Raw genomic sequence first — 21,553 nt, forward strand, 5'->3', positions numbered from 1 at the left:
TTCAAATTAACTTAAATCCACACAATTTACCACATACGATAATGATGTAGACACTGAATCTTAATGCTTGTTTTCAAGATAAGCGTTTATACTGACAAGTTGCGAAGTTAACAACTTGATAACACATCTAGAAAATAATCAAAGGACCTTGATCTAGAAAATAAAATGTGCAGGACAAACATCTGTCGTAGGTGCAGAGTTCCTGTCCTGATTATTTTTAATCTGTAGTATGACGTTTCCGGTACAGTTTCAGGGACACCTCCATAGCCCTTTTCCGGACTGAAATCAGTTTTTTTGTCTCGCTGATCTCCTGAATCTTGGTCGGAGAAGAATGGATGTTGATGACAGAGTGAATGCAGTTTTCTTTCTGTATGAGCGTCATGGCAGTGGTGACTATATCGGTGAGCCAGTCAGTTTGGTTGAACACATGACTCAGTGTGCCATACTAGCAGAACAAGATGGTCAACCTGCAGAGGTAAACATAGACTTTAAGATCGTTGCTTAACTCATCCATAATTTCATTTCAAATACATTTCATTGATTAACTTACCAACTTGACTGCGCAGCATGCATCGCCAGTCTCATTATAAGACATCTGGTATTATAAGTCTAGTGACAATTCCATGGAGAAACATTTTCATAAGCAATTCAAATCCCCTCTACATCTTTACAATCTGGGTCCTATTATGTTATTCTGTTTGGTATCCCCCGCTGTATTTGAATCTGGGGATACAATGTCCGCGTAACAAAGTACATAAAAGTCCTTCAAAACCAGGGGGCACAAGTCATGACTTTCACCAGTTTAGGTGGTTCTGTGGCATCATTCGGAGAAAATGTGAGTAACTAAAAAAAAGTCCATCCATTCATCTAAGATAGAACCGTTACATTGTGTCCCCTAAATCATCACGCAACATCAACGTCAGCGTGTAAATGTAAGAGTTACCTCTCTTCTCATGTCTCGTAGATTCTGATGCGTGCACCATTTTTTGCGGGGTCGCTTACGGTATTACGCACTCCCATTTCCTTGTTGATATTCTTAGATATTTGAACTTATTAATAAAAATATCATAGGAGATCTGTCAAAATATAATATATATATATATATAGATAGATAGATATAATTTAGGACGTTATTTGGAATATGTTCAATCCATGGACTAAATACTTTTCTAACAGTAAGTTTAGAATACGTTCAAATATATTTAAAAGGTAGTACTGGCAGCCTTCTTCCATGATGTCGGTCACCTGATAGGAATGGAGAAGGGACTTGAGAAGATGGTAACATCCGGTACCAATCTTGGGGCCAAGGACCATGATGTCCTTGGAGGCCAGTTCCTGCGCGAGCTTGGCTTTCCCGACAAAGTCTGTAACCTAGTTCAGGGACACGTACAGGCAAAACGCTATCTGGTGTGGAAAAACAAGGAATATTACAACAGTAAGTTTCAGACTTCAACGGTAGATTGTTAGGTAAGTGATTATTTCACGTACCTAGCAAAATTAAGTTTCAGATAACTAGGAGATGTTAGATAGAAATTCAGTTCCTGAGAATGACAACCTTCGTTGTCCATGGACTATTGTATAGACACTGGGACACTATACACTGCCTAGCTATCCAATACAGGTCTTAATTCTACAACCATTCGTCATCGAAGTCTTCCAGGTTGCATCTTCTAGTGTAAAGCCAGATTTCTAACAACTAGTAGTGAAGTTGATAACTTTATTTTCGTGGTACTTATTTTGTATTAAGATATGTTTGTGCGTAGTACATCATATCTCTTTCCATTCAGATTTGAGTCCTGCCAGTAGACTGACGCTTGAGCACCAGGGGGGACGGATGAGTGACGAGGAAGCCAGAGCTTTCGAGAACAATCCACTGTTTGATATTATCTTACGCATGCGTACCTGGGACGAGAAGGGAAAGAGTGTTGATGTTTCAAATGTACATATAGATAAATATCGAAAGCTTTGCACGGAATATTTGAGGAATATTCAATAAATATGCCTTGACGAAAGATTTGAAATATTTTTATTACCGTTAATTAGTGTATCTGGGTTTCGATATCTACATATGATGGTAAGCTGCTGGCATATCGCACACTTATCTATTGTATCGTGAGCATCACGAGTTTTATCGATGCTTGTTTCTTTGTCGAAGATTAAAATCCCGTTTTATTAGCTCATCTGGGCCGAAGGATATTGTATATCGTATATTGCTGATGAGGTCCTAGCATAAATCCCGGCAAAGTTTGCGAATTAAATAACATATATCTACATTCAACATCACAGGGTTCAAATTTCTTCAATCTTTAAATTTCCTGGTCAACCAAAAAGCCAAGAAGCATGAGTTTTGGCAGATATTTTCTGAGGTTAAACCCAACAAATTTTGCGAAAAGAACTGACCTTGACCTATATTCAAGATCAGAGGTAAAATGAGATACAATATTTTAACAACTTCTTTTGACTAACCAGAAAGCCCAGAAGCATGGTATTTGGCTGATGTTATCTTAATATAAACCATGACAAAGATTGCGAAAAGAAATGGCCGTAACACAAATTCGTAGGGGTAGGATTTGTTAAACTTTAAACCATTACTTCTGATTTACCAGAACATCTAGAAGTATATTTGCAGATAGGTATCTGAGATGAAAGTTGACGATATTTGCGAAACAAGTGATCTTGACCCATATTCAAGGTCACTAGGATCAACCTGTAAAAGATTTTTTCTATTAAACCAAAATTCCGAGAAACTGAATATCGGTCATAGCTGGTTAAAATTGATTTGATATACCCCCTTTGAATGATAATGGTGAACGTGTTAATGTATTTGTTGTGAACATTGATTGTACTTTTGATGAAAATTGAATACCAGGTGAGCGATGCAGGCTCATTAGACCTTTTACCTTAAAAGCACTACTGATACAAATAAGTTTTTTAAAAATCAGCTCCGTTTGACGGGGTTGGTGAATAGTTTCACGCTTTACAATATACATATATACTTGATGTTCTTAAATTGTCAGATATATGAAAATTGTAATGAATTATGGGGCTATTGCCTCTTCCTATCTTAATTATGACATCGCCTTTAATCACTTTCAATTTTCCTCGGTTCCTTTCGAGGATTCGAATTTTTGGTCCTTATCATTACTGACGAGTTCCTGAACGACGGAACAGCTGCAAGGTGCAGTTCCATTCATTGTTTGGTTCTATTGTATTTAGATCTATTTTAAGGTACTCTTCATTAGTGTACCTTTTTTATAACCATAGGACTGTTGTATGATTTCCATTATGAATTCATTTTGAAATGTTCTATTTCTTTATGTGTGACATCAAATGTGTTTGGAATTGACTAAGCTTTATATGTTGAGTGTGGAAACAGATAACGCATTCTCTTCTGGAACATCTGGTTTTATTTGCCTCGATATCCTCTTCATTCATACGATGTTTTCGTCTCCTCGATGTTGAATGATAACGATGTTACTTGTTTTCGTGTACACACACACACACACACACACACACACACACACACATATGTATATAGATATATCAATCATTGTTCAACTTCTCCCTGAACACTGTTAGCTTTTCGATGTTCACGAAATCCTCGACGTACCAGAAAAACACCGATAACAGTATTGAGAAAAAATACTGATATCTGTAGAGCTGACGTAAGCCTCCTACTTGTTGTTGATACCAGTTCACTATACAGAACTAGTTACCTTGACAATCTGTGATCGTTTTTTTTACCTGTCATCCCGTTCAGATATATAAATTTTCCACACATCTAATTCATTAACATCTACACAATTCCCACTTTTGATATTATAAAGATGTAAACACGTTATTTAAATGTTTGTTTGAATATTTAATTTTTCACGGTGAACGTTTATACTGACAAGTTGTTAAGCTCACAACGTGAAAACACATTTAGAGAATAACCAAAAGGCCTTGGTCTAAAGACATATCACACTCGACTGACATTTGTGTTAGCCGCACAGTGTGACTGTGCTTAAACATTTTAATTATTTATTGTACGACGTGTGCGATACAGTTTCGAGGACACCTCCATACCCTTTAAGGACTGAAAGCAACTTTTTTTTTTCATCTCGTTGACTTCCCCAACTTTGGTCGTGACGTTGAGGAATGGATGTGGATGACAGAGTGAATGCAGTTTTCTTTCTGTATGAGCGTCGTGGCAGTGGTCACTATATTGGTGAGCCGGTCAGTTTGGTTGAACACATGACTCAGTGTGCCGTACTAGCAGAACAAGATGGTCAACCTGCTGAGGTAAACATAGACTTTAAGATCGTTGCTTAACTCATCCGTAATTTCATTTCAAATACATTTCATTGATTAACTTACCAACTTGACTGCGCGGCATGCATCGCCAGTCTCATTATAAGACATCTGGTATTATAAGTCTAGTGACAATTCCATGGAGAAACAGTTTCATAAACAATTCAAATCCCCTTTACATCTTTACAATCTGGGTCCTATTATGTTATTCTGTTTGGTATGTGTACATCGCCACATTCCGCAATCCCCCGCTGTATTTGAATCTGAGGATACAATGTCCGCGTAACAAAGTACATAAAAGTCCTTCAAAACCGGGGGCACAAGTCATGACTTTCACCAGTTTAGGTGGTTCTGTGGCATCATTCGGAGAAAATGTGAGTAACTAAAAAAAGTCCATCCATTCATCTAAGATAGAACCGTTACATTGTGTCCCCTAAATCATCACGCAACATCAACGTCAGCGTGTAAGAGTTACCTCTCTTCTCATATCTCGTAGATTCTGATGCGTGCACCATTTTTTGCGGGGTCGCTTATGGTATTACGCACTCCCATTTCCTGGTTGATATTCTTAGATATTTGAACTTATTAATAAAAATATCATAGGAGATCTGTCAAAATATAATATATATATAATTTAGGACGTTATTTGGAATATGTTCAATCCATGGACTAAATACTTTTCTTACAGTAAGTTCAGAATACGTTCAAATATATTTAAAAGGTAGTACTGGCAGCCTTCTTCCATGATGTCGGTCACCTGATAGGAATGGAGAAGGGACTTGAGAAGATGGTAACATCCGGTACCAATCTTGGGGCCAAGGACCATTTTGTCCTTGGAGGCCAGTTCCTGCGCGAGCTTGGCTTTTCCGACAAAGTCTGTAACCTAGTTCAGGGACACATACAGGCAAAACGCTATCTGGTGTGGAAAAACAAGGAATATTACAACAGTAAGTTTCAGACTTCAACGGTAGATTGTTAGGTTAGGAATCAGTTCACGTACTGGACTTTCAGATAACTAGGAGATGTTAGATAGAAATTCAGTTCCGGAGAATGACAACCTTCGTTGTCCATGGGCTATCGCAGATAAGTGTCTATTGACTCTCCTATACACCTGGGACGGGGACGGGAAGAGAGTTGACGTTATAAATATAGATAAATATCGAAAGCTTTGCACGGAGTATTTGAGAAACATCCAATAAATATGCCTGGACGGAAGATTTGAAATATTTCTGTTACTGTTAATTAGTGTATCTGGTTTTCGATATCTACCTATGATGGTAAGCCGCTGGCATATCGCACACTTATTTATTGTATCGTCAGCCTCACGAGTTTTATCGATGCTTGTTTCTATGTTAAAGATTAGAATCCTATTTTATTAACTCACCTGGGCCGAATGGTCATGTGAGCTGTTGCCGTGGCGCGTCGTTCGTCGGTCTGCCCGTATGGTTTCATGTTTTTCATTTGAAGGCCGTCTTCTCAATAACCAAAATGGCGAAATGTCACGATGTTCGGATTGTAGCTTGCTAGGGTGAAGCTCGACAAAGTTTGTGAATAGAAATGACATTTAGTCAAGTATCAGGTGTCAAATTTGTTAAAACCTTTCAACATCTTCTGATTAACCAAAAGTCCCAGAAGCATGAAGTTCGGATGATAGGTACCAATGATGAATGTCAGGTATTGAACTCTGTCGGTGAATGATCTCAGGCCAATGTTTACCAATGCCGATGGCACCGTGTGAGGATAGAGGTTGATGAATAGTGGCAAGCTTCACAATATACACAAATATGTTTAAATGTAGGCCATTATCATCATTGACGAGTCGTAAAAGAATGAAATTGCATAGTGCAGATCCGTTTATTGTTTGCCTTAATTGTATCTAATTCTAAATTTGTTTTAAGAGATGCTATATTCACGTGTGTGTCTTCTAATACAGGAATGTTGTATGGTTCCTGTCATGAATGTTTTTGGAACTGTTCTCTTTCTTTATAGATGACGTAGCAGTCATTGGTTACTATAGAAACCAGTGGTCTATGTCATAGCCTAGCAGTCTTTGGTTACTATAGAAACCAATGGTCTATGTCATAGCCTAGCAGTCTTTGGTTACTATAGAAACCAATGGTCTATGTCATAGCCTAGCAGTCTTTGGTTACTATAGAAACCAATGGTCTATGTCATAGCCTAGCAGTCTTTGGTTACTATAGAATTAATGGTACAAAAACTGAATATCTGGTTAGAAAAAGTCTTGCATTCTTTTATTCTGAAACATAACTGTTGTTTAGTAAGCAATATTTGCATTCGTAAGTTGTGTGTCATAGCAGGGTTCAAGACAGTGTCATTCAATCAAATGCGATATGAGGGGTTATGATACAGAAATGGTATTTTCCGATACTGGTAAAATATTAGCTCTTTATTTGATAAGGTTAGCACAAAATCATGTAAAATATCTTGTTTCGATAGTTTACAACGAAAAAAGTGCTTCTTGATGAATATTGAATGTAAAACATATGTGTTTTTACGAAAACAGCCGAAAGCTAAATTATTGATAAAACATGTCAACTTGAAATATTGCTGGTACATGTAACATCCGGAAGATGGCGTGACAAAGTGGCCGCCGGGCATGTCAATTAGGGATAAAGGAGACGTACTGTACTCAGTAGCTAACAGACGGAGGAAAGGTTTGGATGCATGTATAGATAGAGGAAGTTCTAGTAAAGGTACAGGGTCCTTAACACATCTTTTTCGAATGTTACCGCAAGAAGAATCTATGTCGTGTAGCAGTTACTTACATATGAGAAAAAAAATCATTTTAGTTAGGAAAACTAGTGGAAATGACAACCATAATGTTATGAAAAATTAACACTACCGCTTTTTTTTTTTTTTTTTTTAAGATTTCTTTTCTTTACCATTTCTTTATGTGAACATAACTCGTATTCCGGGATACGACGAAACATTTTTTTTTAGATTTCAGAATGAATTCGGCATACACTACATTCTTGGTCGCCATCGCCATGTTGAATTACCTAGAGACATCGTCGGCAGCGGTCCTGATTGTAACTGCTAACCCAACAGACGAGATTGTTGATGACGTCAAATGTAGACGACTGCTTGTAGACGAGCTTGCCCACTCGTGCTCTGTGTCAGGCGATGACGTCTGCTGTTGCGCGCGTGGTGGCGGGAACTTGTGTGTAGATTATCGAGGGAAACATGAATGTGAACTACTTTCAAGAAACTGTTACGTGAACAATCTGCTGGGATGTTGTGCGGACGGTGTCGTGTGGAAGCCGCATGCTGTACGAGAACGGTAGGAAGCTTGGAGTAAATGGTGGAAACCGAATTCAGATCAAGCCCATTACGAAATGATATATGTCAATAAAAATCTGTACACGGTGCTACTTCAACAGAATTTGTCAAGAATTCGTAGCAGATTTATTTATGTTTTTTCCTTTTGAGAAGAAACAGCATATTGTTCAACAAAAGCATTGATAGGTATACAGTATCTGTTCATCATTTGTCAGTAGACAAAAAGATACAACTTAAGACTGTTGTCATATGACATTTCAAAGTTGAAATATGAAGTAATTGAAAGATAAATACGTGTATATATTATACAATATATTATTTAGATTGCCATAAATAATCTATCGGATTATAATTATTATCTTTACCTGTTTGCAATTTATTCTTTGAGAACAGAACATACTTTACCATATATGTCATACTATCTAAACTTAAAATTTCTGAAGGTGAAAGAAGGTACCATATTATTGTACATTTCCAATACATAATTCTAAACAATGTTGTTTGTATCAATAAACGCTACTGATGTAAGTATATAATGTATCGTGTTATAGATGTTCATGACTGAAAAGCTCATGGTAGATATGATGTATCTGTTCTGTACAGGGAGTCACATTTCAAGGAAAGACAATGCGACGGAGGCGAGTCCGCTAAAGAAAACATCCCAAATAATTTCTATTAAAGGGAGGCAAATCGTACCGCGAGACAGCATTTCATGTGTAGTCAAATTGTCTTAGATGTTACGATCAGATAATCGGACCTATTATCTTTTATATTACAGGATGATATTTCAAACATTCATCTTAACACTTAAAATACAGAAACAAAATCCAACAGCATCTTCAAACGAAATATACATCTTAGTATCATGTCTATATAGTGATTATATCAATATAGTATATTACCTGTATGAATGTGATGTTACAGAATGTCACAACTCTACTGATATAAATCTATCTCTAATGTATACCGGTAATAGATGTCCGATTATAAAAACCTAAATGCCAGAAAAATTATTAGATGTGACGTCATTATATTCATGACGATAGTTTGAGCTAAATGTCAGGGATAGGCACCAGGCAGATATCTATCACTGGATAGTCCGTTAGAAGTACGAGAAAGTATATTCGTTTACCATACTGACCTTATTAGGTTTGTGTGTAACTGTACCACTCTTTCGCATCGTTGACGTGACGTCATAGCTACGGTAGTGTCATTGAATTGTTAACGTCACCTCATTGCGTTGTTACTGATCCTTTTCCTGACATGGGAATTCTCCCCCCCCCCCTCCGTCTCGAACCTAGTTGGGACCAGGAATTGTATTACCTCGGATGGTTATACCTACAAATTTAGTGAGGTAGAATATTCCTATCTTACCTTAGGGGAAGACGTGGGATTCCCTTGCAGTTCGATTGTATGACGTCACAGCAACATTGACGTCACGATAACATTTCAACAATGTCACGCCGATATAGCTTAACAATGAGATAACAACAACGTCATATTTATAGAAGCCCTAAATTCTAAGAGAAGAGCAATCCTTCATCCCCTTGAGGGCGAGATATGGTTAGGTATTTTAACCCTTAGGGAAAGATTTTAAGTTGGCAAACACGAGGCGTGCATTGTGTTTGCTAACTTAATAATCTTTCTCTAAGTGTTGAGATCACCATATCTCACCCGCAAGGGGGTGGAAGATGTTATTACTGAACAAACTTCACAGGGTGAGCCCATTGTTGCTACAGATGGGATAACTTTAAGTATGAAAAACACCTTGCATGCGTTTTGACGCTACTTACAATAGGTAGCATCACCTTTTTATGTAGAATGACCATATCACATATTGATAATGTACTGTGAGTGATGTATGACACTAGACGGTATAATGTGGATGATGTATAGCACTAGACGGTATAATGTGGATGATGTATATCACTAGACGGTATAATGTGGGTGATGTATAGCACTAGACGGTATAATGTGGGTGATGTATGGCACTAGACGGTAAAATGTGGATGATGTATAGCACTAGACGGTATAATGTGGATGATGTATGGCACTAGACATTATAATGTGGGTGATGTATGGCACTAGACGGTATAATGTGGGTGATGTATGGCAATAGACGTTATAATGTGGGTGATGTATAGCACTAGACGGTATAATGTGGGTGATGTATGGCACTAGACGTTATACTGTGGATGATGTATGGCACTAGACGTTATAATGTGGGTGATGTATGGCACTAGACGGTATAATGTGGGTGGTGTATGGCACTAGACGTTATAATGTGGATGATGTATGACACTGATGTATGACACTAGACGTTATAATGTGGGTGATGTATGGCACTAGACGGTATAATGTGGGTGATGTATGGCACTAGACGGTATAATGTGGATGATGTATGGCACTAGACGTTATAATGTGGGTGATGTATGGCACTAGACGGTATAATGTGGGTGATGTATGGCACTAGACGGTATAATGTGGATGATGTATAGCACTAGACGTTATAATGTGGATGATGTATATGACTGAATCTTTTGTTAAGAGTCCTGTTCCATAGTGTACCCTGACAATACTCCTTAGTTCATACCTTATATGGTATCGACCGTCGGAACGGGTTTCTAATTACAGTATAATTAGCTCTATTGTATTTTCGCCGTGTTAATGATATAGTATTTGTGATTACTCAACAGCAAGCATCGTGCTCAGCTTTCTGTTGAAGAGATCCACTGGCGATATATATTGATATGGAAGCAGAACAGGATTTCGATGAAACGATCTGCGGTCTGACAAATATCCCACGGAGATATCTTTACTACGATGGACATAGGTTTATGAAATAAGTGTATGTGTTGGAAATTAATGGTCCATGTACGGAGAACTACGGCAGTCTTATCTTCTAGATCCTACTGCGGTCGTTACTACAAATCTATGGCCTTAAACCCACCGCTACAACTCGCTTATTAAATATTTTTACAGCGATTCATTCTAAATATGCCAGGTAAACTGTTCTGCGTGTTTTATTTTGTTCGTTTGACTTGTCTGGTGGGGCCATGTTCTACGCGGTATGTGAAGCGTGTCATTTAAAATTATCTAGTTAAGGGCAGCGTGTCGATGACATCTAATCAATCAGTTCCTGAGCAGAAACCGATGTCTCACGTTTTCTGTTTTCTACCTCGCAGAATTATCACCTGTTACCTGGAATACACACGCTTCATCAGTAAGTATTTGTTTCACATAGAGAAATATGTCTTTTAAAAGTTTATTCTCTAGCGGAGTGTTGTCAGTTTGTATCGACTAGCGGAGTGTTGTCAGTTTGTATCGCCTAGCGATGTGTTGTCAGTGTGTGTCATCAAGTAGTGTGTTGTCAGTGTGTGTCATCAAGTAGTGTGTTGTCAGTTTGTATCGCCTAGTAGCAGTGTGTTGTCGGCTAGCTTTTTGCGAGCAATTTGTTGTCAGTGTGTATCGCTCAAGCAGTTTGTATTGCTAAGCAGTGTGTTGCCAGCATGTAATACTTAGCAAGGGGTTGTCTGTTAGTTATGCTGATCAGTGTGTTGTCAGTATGTAATGTTCAACAGCGAGCTGTAAGTTTTTGTCGAGTAGTGTGTTGTCGTTGTGAATTGGTTGGCAGTGTGTTGTCGGTGTGTATTGGTCAGCAGTGTGTTGTCGGTGTGTATTGGTTAGCAGTATGTTGTCGGTGTGTATTGGTAAGCAGTGTGTTGTCGGTATGTATTGGTTAGCAGTATGTTGTCGGCGTGTATTGGTTAGCAGCGTGTTGTCGGTGTGTATTGGTTAGCAGTGTGTTGTCGACGTTTATTGGTTAGCAGTGTGTTGTCGGTGTGTATTGGTTAGTCATGCGTTGTCGGTGTGTATTAGTTAGCAGTGTGTTGTCGGTGTGTATTGGTTAGCAGTGTGTTGTCGGTGTGTATTGGTTGGTGTTGTCGGTGTGTATTGGTTAGCAGTGTGTTGTCGGTGTGTATTGGTTAGCAGTGTGTTGTCGGTGTGTATTGGTTAGCAGTGTGTTGTCGGTGTGTATTGGTTAGCAGGGTGTATTGTCGGTGTGTATTGGTTAGCAAAGTGCTGTCAGTGTGAATTGGTTAGCAGTGTGTTGTCGGTGTGTATTGGTTAGCAGTGTGTTGTCGGTATGTATTGGTTAGCAGTAAGTTGTCGGCGTGTATTGGTTAGCAGCGTGTTGTCGGTGTGTGTTGGTTAGCAGTGTATTGTCGGTGTGTATTGGTTAGTCATGCGTTGTCGGTGTGTATTGGTTAGCAGTGTGTTGTCGACGTGTATTGGTTAGCAGTGTGTTGTCAGTGTGTATTGGTTAGTCATGCGTTGTCGGTGTGTATTGGTTAGCAGTGTGTTGTCGACGTGTATTGGTTAGCAGTGTGTTGTCGGTGTGTATTGGTTAGCAGTGCGTTGTCGGTGTGTATTGGTTAGCAAAGTGCTGTCGGTGTGAATTGGTTAGCAGTGTGTTGTCGGTGTGTATTGGTTAGCAGTGTGTTGTCGGTGTGTATTGGTTAGCAGTGTGTTGTCGGTGTGTATTGGTTAGCAGTGTGTTGTCGGTGTGTATTGGTTAGCAGTGTGTTGTCGGTGTGTATTGGTTAGCAGTGTGTTGTCGGTGTGTATTGGTTAGCAGTGTGTTGTCGGTGTGTATTGGTTAGCAGGGTGTTGTCGGTGTGTATTGGTTAGCAGTGTGTTGTCGGTATGTATTGGTTAGCAGTGTGTTGTCGGTTTTTTGCCGAGATGATAACTCTTCAATACAAACATAAGTTTGTTATTTTTGAAATTGTTGCTACCTCAACTTATTCTGTGTAACTATTAATTTGTTGAATCGAGATCTTGTTTATGGGTTAGTTACTTAGTGTAAAGATCTTGGTTGTAATATTGTTACTTATTGTTACCATGTTGTATAGAGATCAAGGCTGTGAGATTGTTACTATTTGTTACTTACTTGTATAGAGATCAAGGCTGTGAGATTGTTACCATGTTGTATAGAGATCAAGGCTGTGAGATTGTTACCATGTTGTATAGAGATCAAGGCTGTGAGATTGTTACCATGTTGTATAGAGATCAAGGCTGTGAGATTGTTACTATTTGTTACTTACTTGTATAGAGATCAAGGCTGTGAGATTGTTACCATGTTGTATAGAGATCAAGGCTGTGAGATTGTTACTATTTGTTACTTACTTGTATAGAGATCAAGGCTGTGAGATTGTTACTATTTGTTACATGTTGTATAGAGATCAAGGCTGTGAGATTGTTACTATTTGTTACTTACTTGTATAGAGATCAAGGCTGTGAGATTGTTACTATTTGTTACTTACTTGTATAGAGATCAAGGCTGTGAGATTGTTACTATTTGTTACTTACTTGTATAGAGATCAAGGCTGTGAGATTGTTACTATTTGTTACTTACTTGTATAGAGATCAAGGCTGTAAGAGTGTTACTAAGAGGTATGGAGAACTGGTTGTGATATTTTTTCTTTATCGTAACTTTGATTTATAGAAGGACCGATCTCGTATTTAATTCGTACAAAAAAGAATTGAAGTAGACTTGATATTAACTCTTCAAAAACGCGTACTACTTGGACACGCTTCTACACTTCAGTTTAACATGTAAGATATATGTACAGAGTACGTAACAATCCCTGTTTTATTAAAATCAAACAGTGATTTTGGCTAGACAGAGAGGTATCCAGCTGGAGGTATTCGGTATTACCGACACCCACTAGATACATTGTCAACATTCCGATAATATACCCACAATTAAAGAGACGACGAAAGCAGAAGTAGAAATGTATTGAGGTTAAATAAGGTGTAACTTTGAGACCTGTTTAATCATAAGATAAACAAACATGTCCGATCAGGTAAATTGGCCTTGAAATAGGGTAGAATAATCCCGACCTCGGACATTCATGTCATATTTTAAAGTTTTAAGAACCTTTTATTGAACTCGTTTCTTAAATGTCATCCTAGAAGTAACGTCTTTTCATTAACGGTGGAATCCGAAGCCAAGTCTTAATAACACTTAATAACTGTGTTTTACGATATCAATCTTAGTCGCTCTCGCGTTAAAAGAAGACTGGTTTCTGACAGCAGGAGATAGTATTACACAAATTACGTTCAATGCATTTGTGAAAAATTGTCAATATAAAAACCACGTGTAACTGTTAACTTATTAAAACTAACACATCACCGTGTTTACACCCCGAGGTCACTGATCTACCTGTATTTTTATGTCCTGGTTTTATTTTGTTTGTAATTGAAGGGCGTTTTTTCTACATATAGGATCAGTGATATATAATTTGGAAGATATTGGTTTCTTGTTTGAACGTGTACAACAAACCATGACATTTATAAATAATCACGAGTTCTGTATTCGAGTGTTCGAGTGGTTTTACTGATGGGGATTAGGTCAGCTCTGACACGTACCAGTCTGTTTCTAATACGTAATATTACTGGACTATTTGATAGAAAGGAAATCTTGTTTTAATCTATTCCTTGTTGGAATAGAAATGGATGTCGACCATTTCTTGGTCAAGGTATCTTTGTTTCCTTGGTCAAGGTGTTTTCAATCCCACTTGAGACTCCAGATGTCGTTTGTGATACTGAATAAAATAAACGTTCTTTTACAAACAATAACACACAAATTTACTGTTCATCTTTAATGTATTATAAGCGCGGCCTTTCAGTGCAGATTAACAACGGATTCGAGTAGACGTGTCTAGGTTTGAGGTTTCAAGGAAACAAATTATGAATTTACGCCGGTTTTCGGTCATTGTCACTTTTTGCATGTGTATAGGTATAATTGTGTCTAAGTGGGTGGGTGGGTAGGTAAGTAGGTGGGTTATAGTAGTAGTAGGAGGGTTATGGTAGTAGTAGGTAGGTTATAGTAGGTAGGTAGGTGGGTGGGTTATAGTAGGTAGGTAGGTAGGTGGGTAGGTAAGTAGGTAGGTAGGTAGGTGGGTTATAGTAGTAGTAGGTAGGTAGGTAGGTGGGTTATAGTAGTAGTAGGTAGGTAGGTGGGTTAAAGTAGTAGTAGGTAGGTAGGTAGGTGGGTTATAGTAGTAGTAGGTAGGTAGGTGGGTTGTGGTAGTGGTAGGTACAATGTAGGTAAGTGGGTTATGGTAGTAGTAGGAAGGTAGGTGGGTTATGGTAGTGATAGATAGGTAGGTAGGTGGGTTATGGTAGTGGTGGGTAGGTAGGTGGGTTATGGTAGTAGTAGGTAGGTAGGTAGGTGGGTTAAAGTAGTAGTAGGTAGGTAGGTAGGTGGGTTATAGTAGTAGTAGGTAGGTAGGTGGGTTGTGGTAGTGGTAGGTACAATGTAGGTAAGTGGGTTATGGTAGGAGTAGGAAGGTAGGTGGGTTATGGTAGTGATAGATAGGTAGGTAGGTGGGTTATGGTAGTGGTAGGTAGGTTGGTAGGTAGGTGGGTGGGTTATGGTAGTAGTAGGAAGGTAGGTGGGTTATGGTAGTGATAGATAGGTAGGTAGGTGGGTTATGGTAGTAGTAGGAAGGTAGGTGGGTGGGTTATGGTAGTAGTAGGAAGGTAGGTGGGTTATGGTAGTGATAGATAGGTAGGTAGGTGGGTTATAGTAGTAGTAGGTAGGTAGGTGGGTTATGGTAGTGGTAGGTACAATGTAGGTAAGTGGGTTATGGTAGTAGTAGGTAGGTAGGTGGGTTATGGTAGTGATAGATAGGTTGGTAGGTAGGTAGGTGGGTTATGGTAGTAGTAGGTAGGTGGGTGGGTTATGGTAGTGATAGATAGGTAGGTAGGTGGGTTATGGTAGTAGTAGGTAGGTAGGTGGGTTATGGTAGTAGTAGGTAGGTAGGTGGGTGGGTTATGGTAGTGGTAGGTAGGTTGGTAGGTAGGTAGGTGGGTTATGGTAGTGGTAGGTAGGTAGGTGGGTTATGGTAGTAGTAGGTAGGTAGGTAGGTGGGTTATGGTAGTGATAGATAGGTTGGTGGGTTATGGTAGTAGTAGGTAGGTAGGTAGGTAGGTAGGTGGGTTATGGTAGTGATAGATAGGTTGGTAGGTAGGTAGGTGGGTTATGGTAGTAGTAGGTAGGTAGGTGGGTTATGGTAGTGATAGATAGGTAGGTAGGTGGGTTATGGTAGTGATAGATAGGTTGGTAGGTAGGTAGGTGGGTTATGGTAGTAGTAGGTAGGTAGGTGGGTTATGGTAGTGATAGATAGGTTGGTAGGTAGGTAGGTGGGTTATGGTAGTAGTAGGTAGGTAGGTAGGTGGGTTATGGTAGTGATAGATAGGTTGGTAGGTAGGTAGGTGGGTTATGGTAGTAGTAGGTAGGTAGGTAGGTGGGTTATGGTAGTGGTAGATAGGTTGGTAGGTAGGTAGGTGGGTTATGGTAGTGGTAGGTAGGTAGGTGGGTGGGTTATGGTAGTAGTAGGTAGGTAGGTAGGTAGGTGGGTTATGGTAGTAGTAGGTAGGTAGGTAGGTGGGTTATGGTAGTAGTAGGTAGGTAGGTGGGTTATGGTAGTAGTAGGTAGGTAGGTGGGTTATGGTAGTAGTAGGTAGGTAGGTGGGTAGTGATAGGTAGGTAGGTAGGTGGGTTATGGTAGTAGTAGGTAGGTGGGTGGGTTATGGTAGTGGTAGATAGGTAGGTGGGTTATGGTAGTAGTAGGTAGGCAGGTGGGTTATGGTAGTAGTAGGTAGGTAGGTGGGTTATGGTAGTGATAGGTAGGTAGGTAGGTGGGTTATGGTAGTAGTAGGTAGGTGGGTGGGTTATGGTAGTGGTAGATAGGTAGGTGGGTTATGGTAGTAGTAGGTAGGTAGGTGGGTTATGGTAGTGATAGGTAGGTAGGTAGTGATAGATAGGTTGGTAGGTAGGTAGGTGGGTTATGGTAGTAGTAGGTAGGTGGGTGGGTTATGGTAGGTAGGTGGTTTATGGTAGTAGTAGGTAGGTAGGTGGGTTATGGTATGGTAGTGGTAGGTAGGTAGGTGGGTAGGTAGGTAGGTAGGTGGGTTATGTGAGTAGTAGTAGGTGGGTTATGGTAGTAGTAGGTAGGTAGGTGGGTTATGGTAGTGATAGATAGGTGGAGTAGGTAGGTAGGTGGGTTATGGGTAGTAGGTAGGTAGGTGGGTTAGGTAGTGGGTAGGTAGGTAGGTAGGTAGGTGGGTTATGGTAGTAGTAGGTAGGTAGGTGGGTGGGTTATGGTAGTGATAGATAGGTAGGTAGGTGGGTTATGGTAGTGGTAGGTAGGTTGGTAGGTAGGTAGGTGGGTTATGGTAGTGATAGATAGGTTGGTAGGTAGGTAGGTGGGTTATGGTAGTAGTAGGTAGGTAGGTGGGTGGGTTATGGTAGTGGTAGATAGGTAGGTCAGTATAGCAACAATACGAGAAAATCGCAAAATCAACTATACTATTTAAGTGACTAGTTTCTAAGAGAAGGGTAACAACACTGGACTATTAGGCATTACTGATTCAATGTGACATGTTTGGATTATTCATAAGGAATTCATATAAGAATATCTGTTTAAGCCTGTGTTAATCCCACTTAAATTTGAATGGCTGCGCGATTACCATGGAATACGTATTTATCAAAGTAATAATATATATACGTTACGGGTACTCCATTGATATATTGAGTGACCAATGCTTTTATATTCATCTTTATCAGTATAAACTAAGAATTTTGACTCTAAGCTCAGAGAATTAACACAATAGTCTCGTGAAAGACTTAGGGTAAATACAGCCAGTCTAACGGCCTACAACATAGGAGCTATGACATGTCAGTGGAGATAGCGGACCATGTCTGTTTATAATCAGATTATAGCTAAACCTGACAGTGTGAACATTCTATTTTACTAATATAGGTGCTGTAAACCAGGGGATCGAGATCCTGGGCAGATGTACGGAGATAAACCACGAGAGACACGAGTCAGTACAACCAAGGGGAACAACCAAAGGACATCTCGTGAAATTCGAATTTTTCCCCCCGACACACCATGCTCGTACATGGACACCAACAGAATTAGTGTGGTTATAGCTAAATCTAAACTACCGAAACATCGTCTTGTTTTAGATATATGTGCATTTGAGATGTGGAATTATTTGTTTACGGATCTCAGCCTGTGAACAAGTGTTAAAATATGTATTCAGTTGCCATAAACTTCTAATAAACACTTACCTTTCAATGCTTAAGCGGTAAATTTTTAAACCGATGTGCCCGGGGACACCAAGTTTATGTGAATACTTGGTCGTCCGCCAGAAACGACTTTTAAGTGAATTGATTATCTTAATATATTCTAAAAATGAAAGGACCTAAAATGTCGACGGGGTCCATTTGTAACCATGGCAAAAGACATGAAAACCTCGCGGTATCCACTAAAGGTAGGAGAGTGCCATCTACAACCAAATCCGGACTCAGAATTGTAGACTCAAAGGAAACACACCTTATACACGACGATGTCGCGAACCTACACAACGACAAAACAGAATCAGAGGAAAACGGTGAACCAGAAGGAGACTGTGTCCATGGCGACAAGTCTGTCACACATGAAACAGTTGTAGTAGCTGGGAGCAGAGACGATATCCAGGATCTGGTGGATACCGAATCGATTGACTCTGAAACCACAAAGACACACTCGTCAACTGACATTGCCACTGAGAAACGACAGATCGTGGTTAATATGAACACGCAGGAGGGCGAGGAGGAACCAGAGGATGATGTTTTTGAAAACGATCTGAAAAACTGCCAGGAAGAAACTGTCTGCAAAAAGGTGAAATCTTTAGATAGTAAGAAAGAAAATGACTTGGACCCCATAAATGAGTGTGATGAAAGCGACATCCCGACAACAGGGACAGACGATCAGGAAACGGAAATAGAAAAAGAGACACCGGATAAGGGGTTGCAAGCTTCCCTTCTAACAAATGAAAACACAGATATTAAATCAACCGTTAAAACTGATAAAGTGAAGCACCATCCCCTCAAAAGACCGAAATCAGAGAAATTTAGGAGACCCAAGTCATCAACCATATCCGATAAAACAAAGCGTCGACCTCAGTCTTGTGTGGTGCCTGCTAGACCTAGCTCATCTTCCGGTAGAACTGCTCGGGTTACAATAGTGCCGACTTTACGTGTAACGAAGGCGGAGCTTGAGTATTACTTACCGAAACGGAGTTTCTTTAGTTGTCATGACAAAGCTCTGAAAGACGCTGGGTATGGTCCTGCTAAAACACCTCGTCAAACTAGAATGATAGAGGCTTGGGCAAAACAAGCGGAAAGCAAAAGTAACGGAGAAGAGGTGCTAACTCCTCTGGATATAGAGAATACGTTGGACAACCAGCCAACAGCTGTAGAGGAACTGGGAAGGACGGGTGACGATGACTTGCAAAGATACCCAAGCGAGAGTTTGTCAGAAGTAGATCATAGAGAAAGTGTATCGTCTGTTTCACAGCTTCACGACAACAGACTATCTCGCCAGGTTTCCAATGTCTCACTTCGTTCCAATGCAACCGTGACTCGGAAGTTGTCAAGACTATCGCGCCGGCGCGGTGACTACGAGGAAGATGAAATAAGGGTTGACTTTCAGCCACTTTTGCAGTATCTTAAATATATCAGTGAAAATCCGGATGAATATCTACAACAAAACAAACAATTCAAATATGGTGTACCATCCCAAGATTCTATTGTAAAAATGGGAAATATCTTCCGTCGTGGAAGGCATGGGCTGTCAACAGACAGTTTACTGGTGCATGTTGTTCATGGCATCAACCCGAGATTTAGTGACCCAAGCCAATGGACAAATACAAACAAGGAGAAAACCTTATATAATTTAACATCATCAAAAAAAGAAAGTGGCCCATTATTATCTAAACACGAGTCACATGATTCTGGGACTGGTACCGATGAACCGAAGACAGAGTTTGAGAAAATAAAACACAAAATGGACGCGTGGCTGAAAACTGTTACTACGGCACAACTTGTGAAGGCCAAAGAACTGGCTCTTCGAGAGCTGGGCGAGGAGGATGTAGCCCAGTCCCGCTGGTGGGTCTCCCTCAAGTCCTGTCACTACTTAAGGTAGTGGGTAGCAATTCAAACCATTATCGCCGGAGTTGTTGACATAGCAACAACCTAAATCATAAGAAGTGATTGGCCATACCGAAGTTATATGACTTTGTAGTGTCCACAGTAGCTCTGTTGAAGCTGATCAGTCTTACTTGATACATTTCATTAGATTTCTACGTCGTGATAGTTTACAACCATATGTACAAGTATGGACTTGAATAAATGTAGAGCATTAGGCATTGTTTTACTGTATTATAATATAGTCTTACAGATTTGTATTTTTCATGGCATCGTTAATCAAGAGACCAGTTCCTTAAAACGGGTAAGAGGATTACATAATACTGACATAATCACAGATGGAACCATCCTTTTGTCAGGTCCAACTGATTAAACATTCTGTATATCTCGTTAAACAATCCGCTTTCTGCACGAAACTAGGTTGACTGTGTAAAATACGTGGTTATTTCCGAGTCGGAAACAATAAGTTTATCTAGATAATTGGAATCACGTGACTCAGACTAAGCTGACTGTAAAATACGTGGTTATTTCCGAGTCGGAAACAATAAGTTTATCTAGATAATTGGAATCACGTGACTCGTACTTAAATGGCTAGGTAAATTATTTGTGTTTTTTTTCTGAGTTGGTAACACTGAGTTGATCTAGATATTAGGGATCACGTGACTCAGATTAAGTTGGCAATGTAAATTATACGTGGTTATTTCTAAGTTGGTAACACTGAGTTTACACATTTCTAGCACGTTACCATCAGCAACTTTGTCTTATTACGTTTTTAAGCGACAAATCCGACTGTGGTTCAGAAAAGGTCGTCCAACAAACAGAAGTGATCACTCCAATATATTGACAAATCACAAAGTAAAAGTATCGATCGGTTTATGTAAACTGTGAGAGACATGCTACAGAGCGATTGTGTAATGTAAGTTATATATCTTAATGCTATCAAAAATATTATAAGTAGAGAAAAGTCCCTCCCCATCATTGTAACAGGATGTATTTATCAGACTATAATTAAGATTAATGTGATAAGGACTTGAATATGGAAACAGTGCCATGCGAGGCCACTTGTATGGCTTAGTACACCAATACCACACAGGCTGTTTAAATACGCTTTGAACCGCCTGATCGATTAAACCCCTCGTGTATGTTGACAATACAATTTATACTGCTCATACATAGTCAATAACACTTGTTAGAAATAATAGAAAAAAAAATCTTTAATTATGTCTCTTAGTTTTTTGTCAATGAATTGTTTGATGCAATAACGATCATTTGTAATAATTAGGAAAGTGGTGACTGACATTGGTCTGAGTATGTGTAGCTCTGTTTTCATTCATATAGAGATTTTCTAATTTCCGATTATTCACCATGTGCTCATTCCTAGTAACATGGCTCTTAACTACCGCTAGAATATCCTGGTCTACCATATGTATGTATTCGTCCCCTGTGAACTATCCTGTTCTCACTGATAACCACATCTCTCAATCTCTTTCATATCTGGTCTACCATCCCATAACAATAAAAATATCATTCAAACTTCGGTAAACGATCATGTTCAAGTGCTAATTGTATCTCTCAAACTTCCGGAAGACAATCTTGTTTACATTAACAAAGACATTTCTCTAACTTCCGGAAGACCATCCTTCCCACATTAATTACCACGTCATTCAATCACGAAACGTTTGATAGACTATCCACTTCATACTGATAACTTCGGGTAGGCCATCATGTTCACATTATTTACCACAGTAGTCAATCACGAAATGTTCGATAGACTATCCTTCATGCTGATAACTTCCGGTAGGTCATCATGTTCACATTATTTACCACGTTAATCAATCACGAAACGTTCGATAGACTATCCTTCATTATGATAACTTCCGGTAGGCCATCATGTTCACATTATTTACCACA

The 21,553-nt window shown here is 39.4% G+C and overlaps 2 protein-coding genes and 1 pseudogene across 2 annotated transcripts; all 3 read left to right on the forward strand.

The window, feature by feature from the left end:
* Positions 1–300: 300 nt before the first annotated feature.
* On the forward strand, positions 301–2,012 carry LOC132558700 (2-amino-1-hydroxyethylphosphonate dioxygenase (glycine-forming)-like). The gene is made up of 3 exons (XM_060223295.1): positions 301–475; positions 1,210–1,435; positions 1,788–2,012. Exons 1-3 carry the CDS (start codon positions 332–334, stop codon positions 1,994–1,996), a joined length of 579 nt encoding a protein of 192 aa, XP_060079278.1. The 5' UTR covers positions 301–331; the 3' UTR covers positions 1,997–2,012.
* Positions 2,013–4,140: 2,128 nt separating this feature from the next.
* Positions 4,141–5,492, forward strand: LOC132558691 (2-amino-1-hydroxyethylphosphonate dioxygenase (glycine-forming)-like; annotated as a pseudogene).
* A 12,375-nt stretch (positions 5,493–17,867) lies between these two features.
* On the forward strand, positions 17,868–19,640 carry LOC132558689 (uncharacterized). Its single transcript, XM_060223285.1, has one exon. It carries the CDS (start codon positions 17,868–17,870, stop codon positions 19,638–19,640), a length of 1,773 nt encoding a protein of 590 aa, XP_060079268.1.
* The last annotated feature ends 1,913 nt before the right edge of the window (positions 19,641–21,553 follow it).

Source organism: Ylistrum balloti, unplaced genomic scaffold, assembly GCF_031769215.1.
Source record: "Ylistrum balloti isolate Yb309-2 unplaced genomic scaffold, AGI_CSIRO_Ybal_v1 Utg370812, whole genome shotgun sequence".
NCBI lineage: Eukaryota > Metazoa > Mollusca > Bivalvia > Pectinida > Pectinidae > Ylistrum > Ylistrum balloti.

Excerpts from the sequence above, each read along its gene's own strand:
- LOC132558689 (XM_060223285.1), top strand. The coding sequence starts at position 17,868 with ATGAAAGGACCTAAAATGTCGACGGGGTCCATTTGTAACCATGGCAAA.
- LOC132558700 (XM_060223295.1), top strand. The coding sequence starts at position 332 with ATGGATGTTGATGACAGAGTGAATGCAGTTTTCTTTCTGTATGAGCGT. Across the intron at positions 476-1,209 it reads AAGATGGTCAACCTGCAGAG|GTAGTACTGGCAGCCTTCTT; the intron begins GTAAACATAGAC and ends TATATTTAAAAG. Across the intron at positions 1,436-1,787 it reads AAACAAGGAATATTACAACA|ATTTGAGTCCTGCCAGTAGA; the intron begins GTAAGTTTCAGA and ends CTTTCCATTCAG.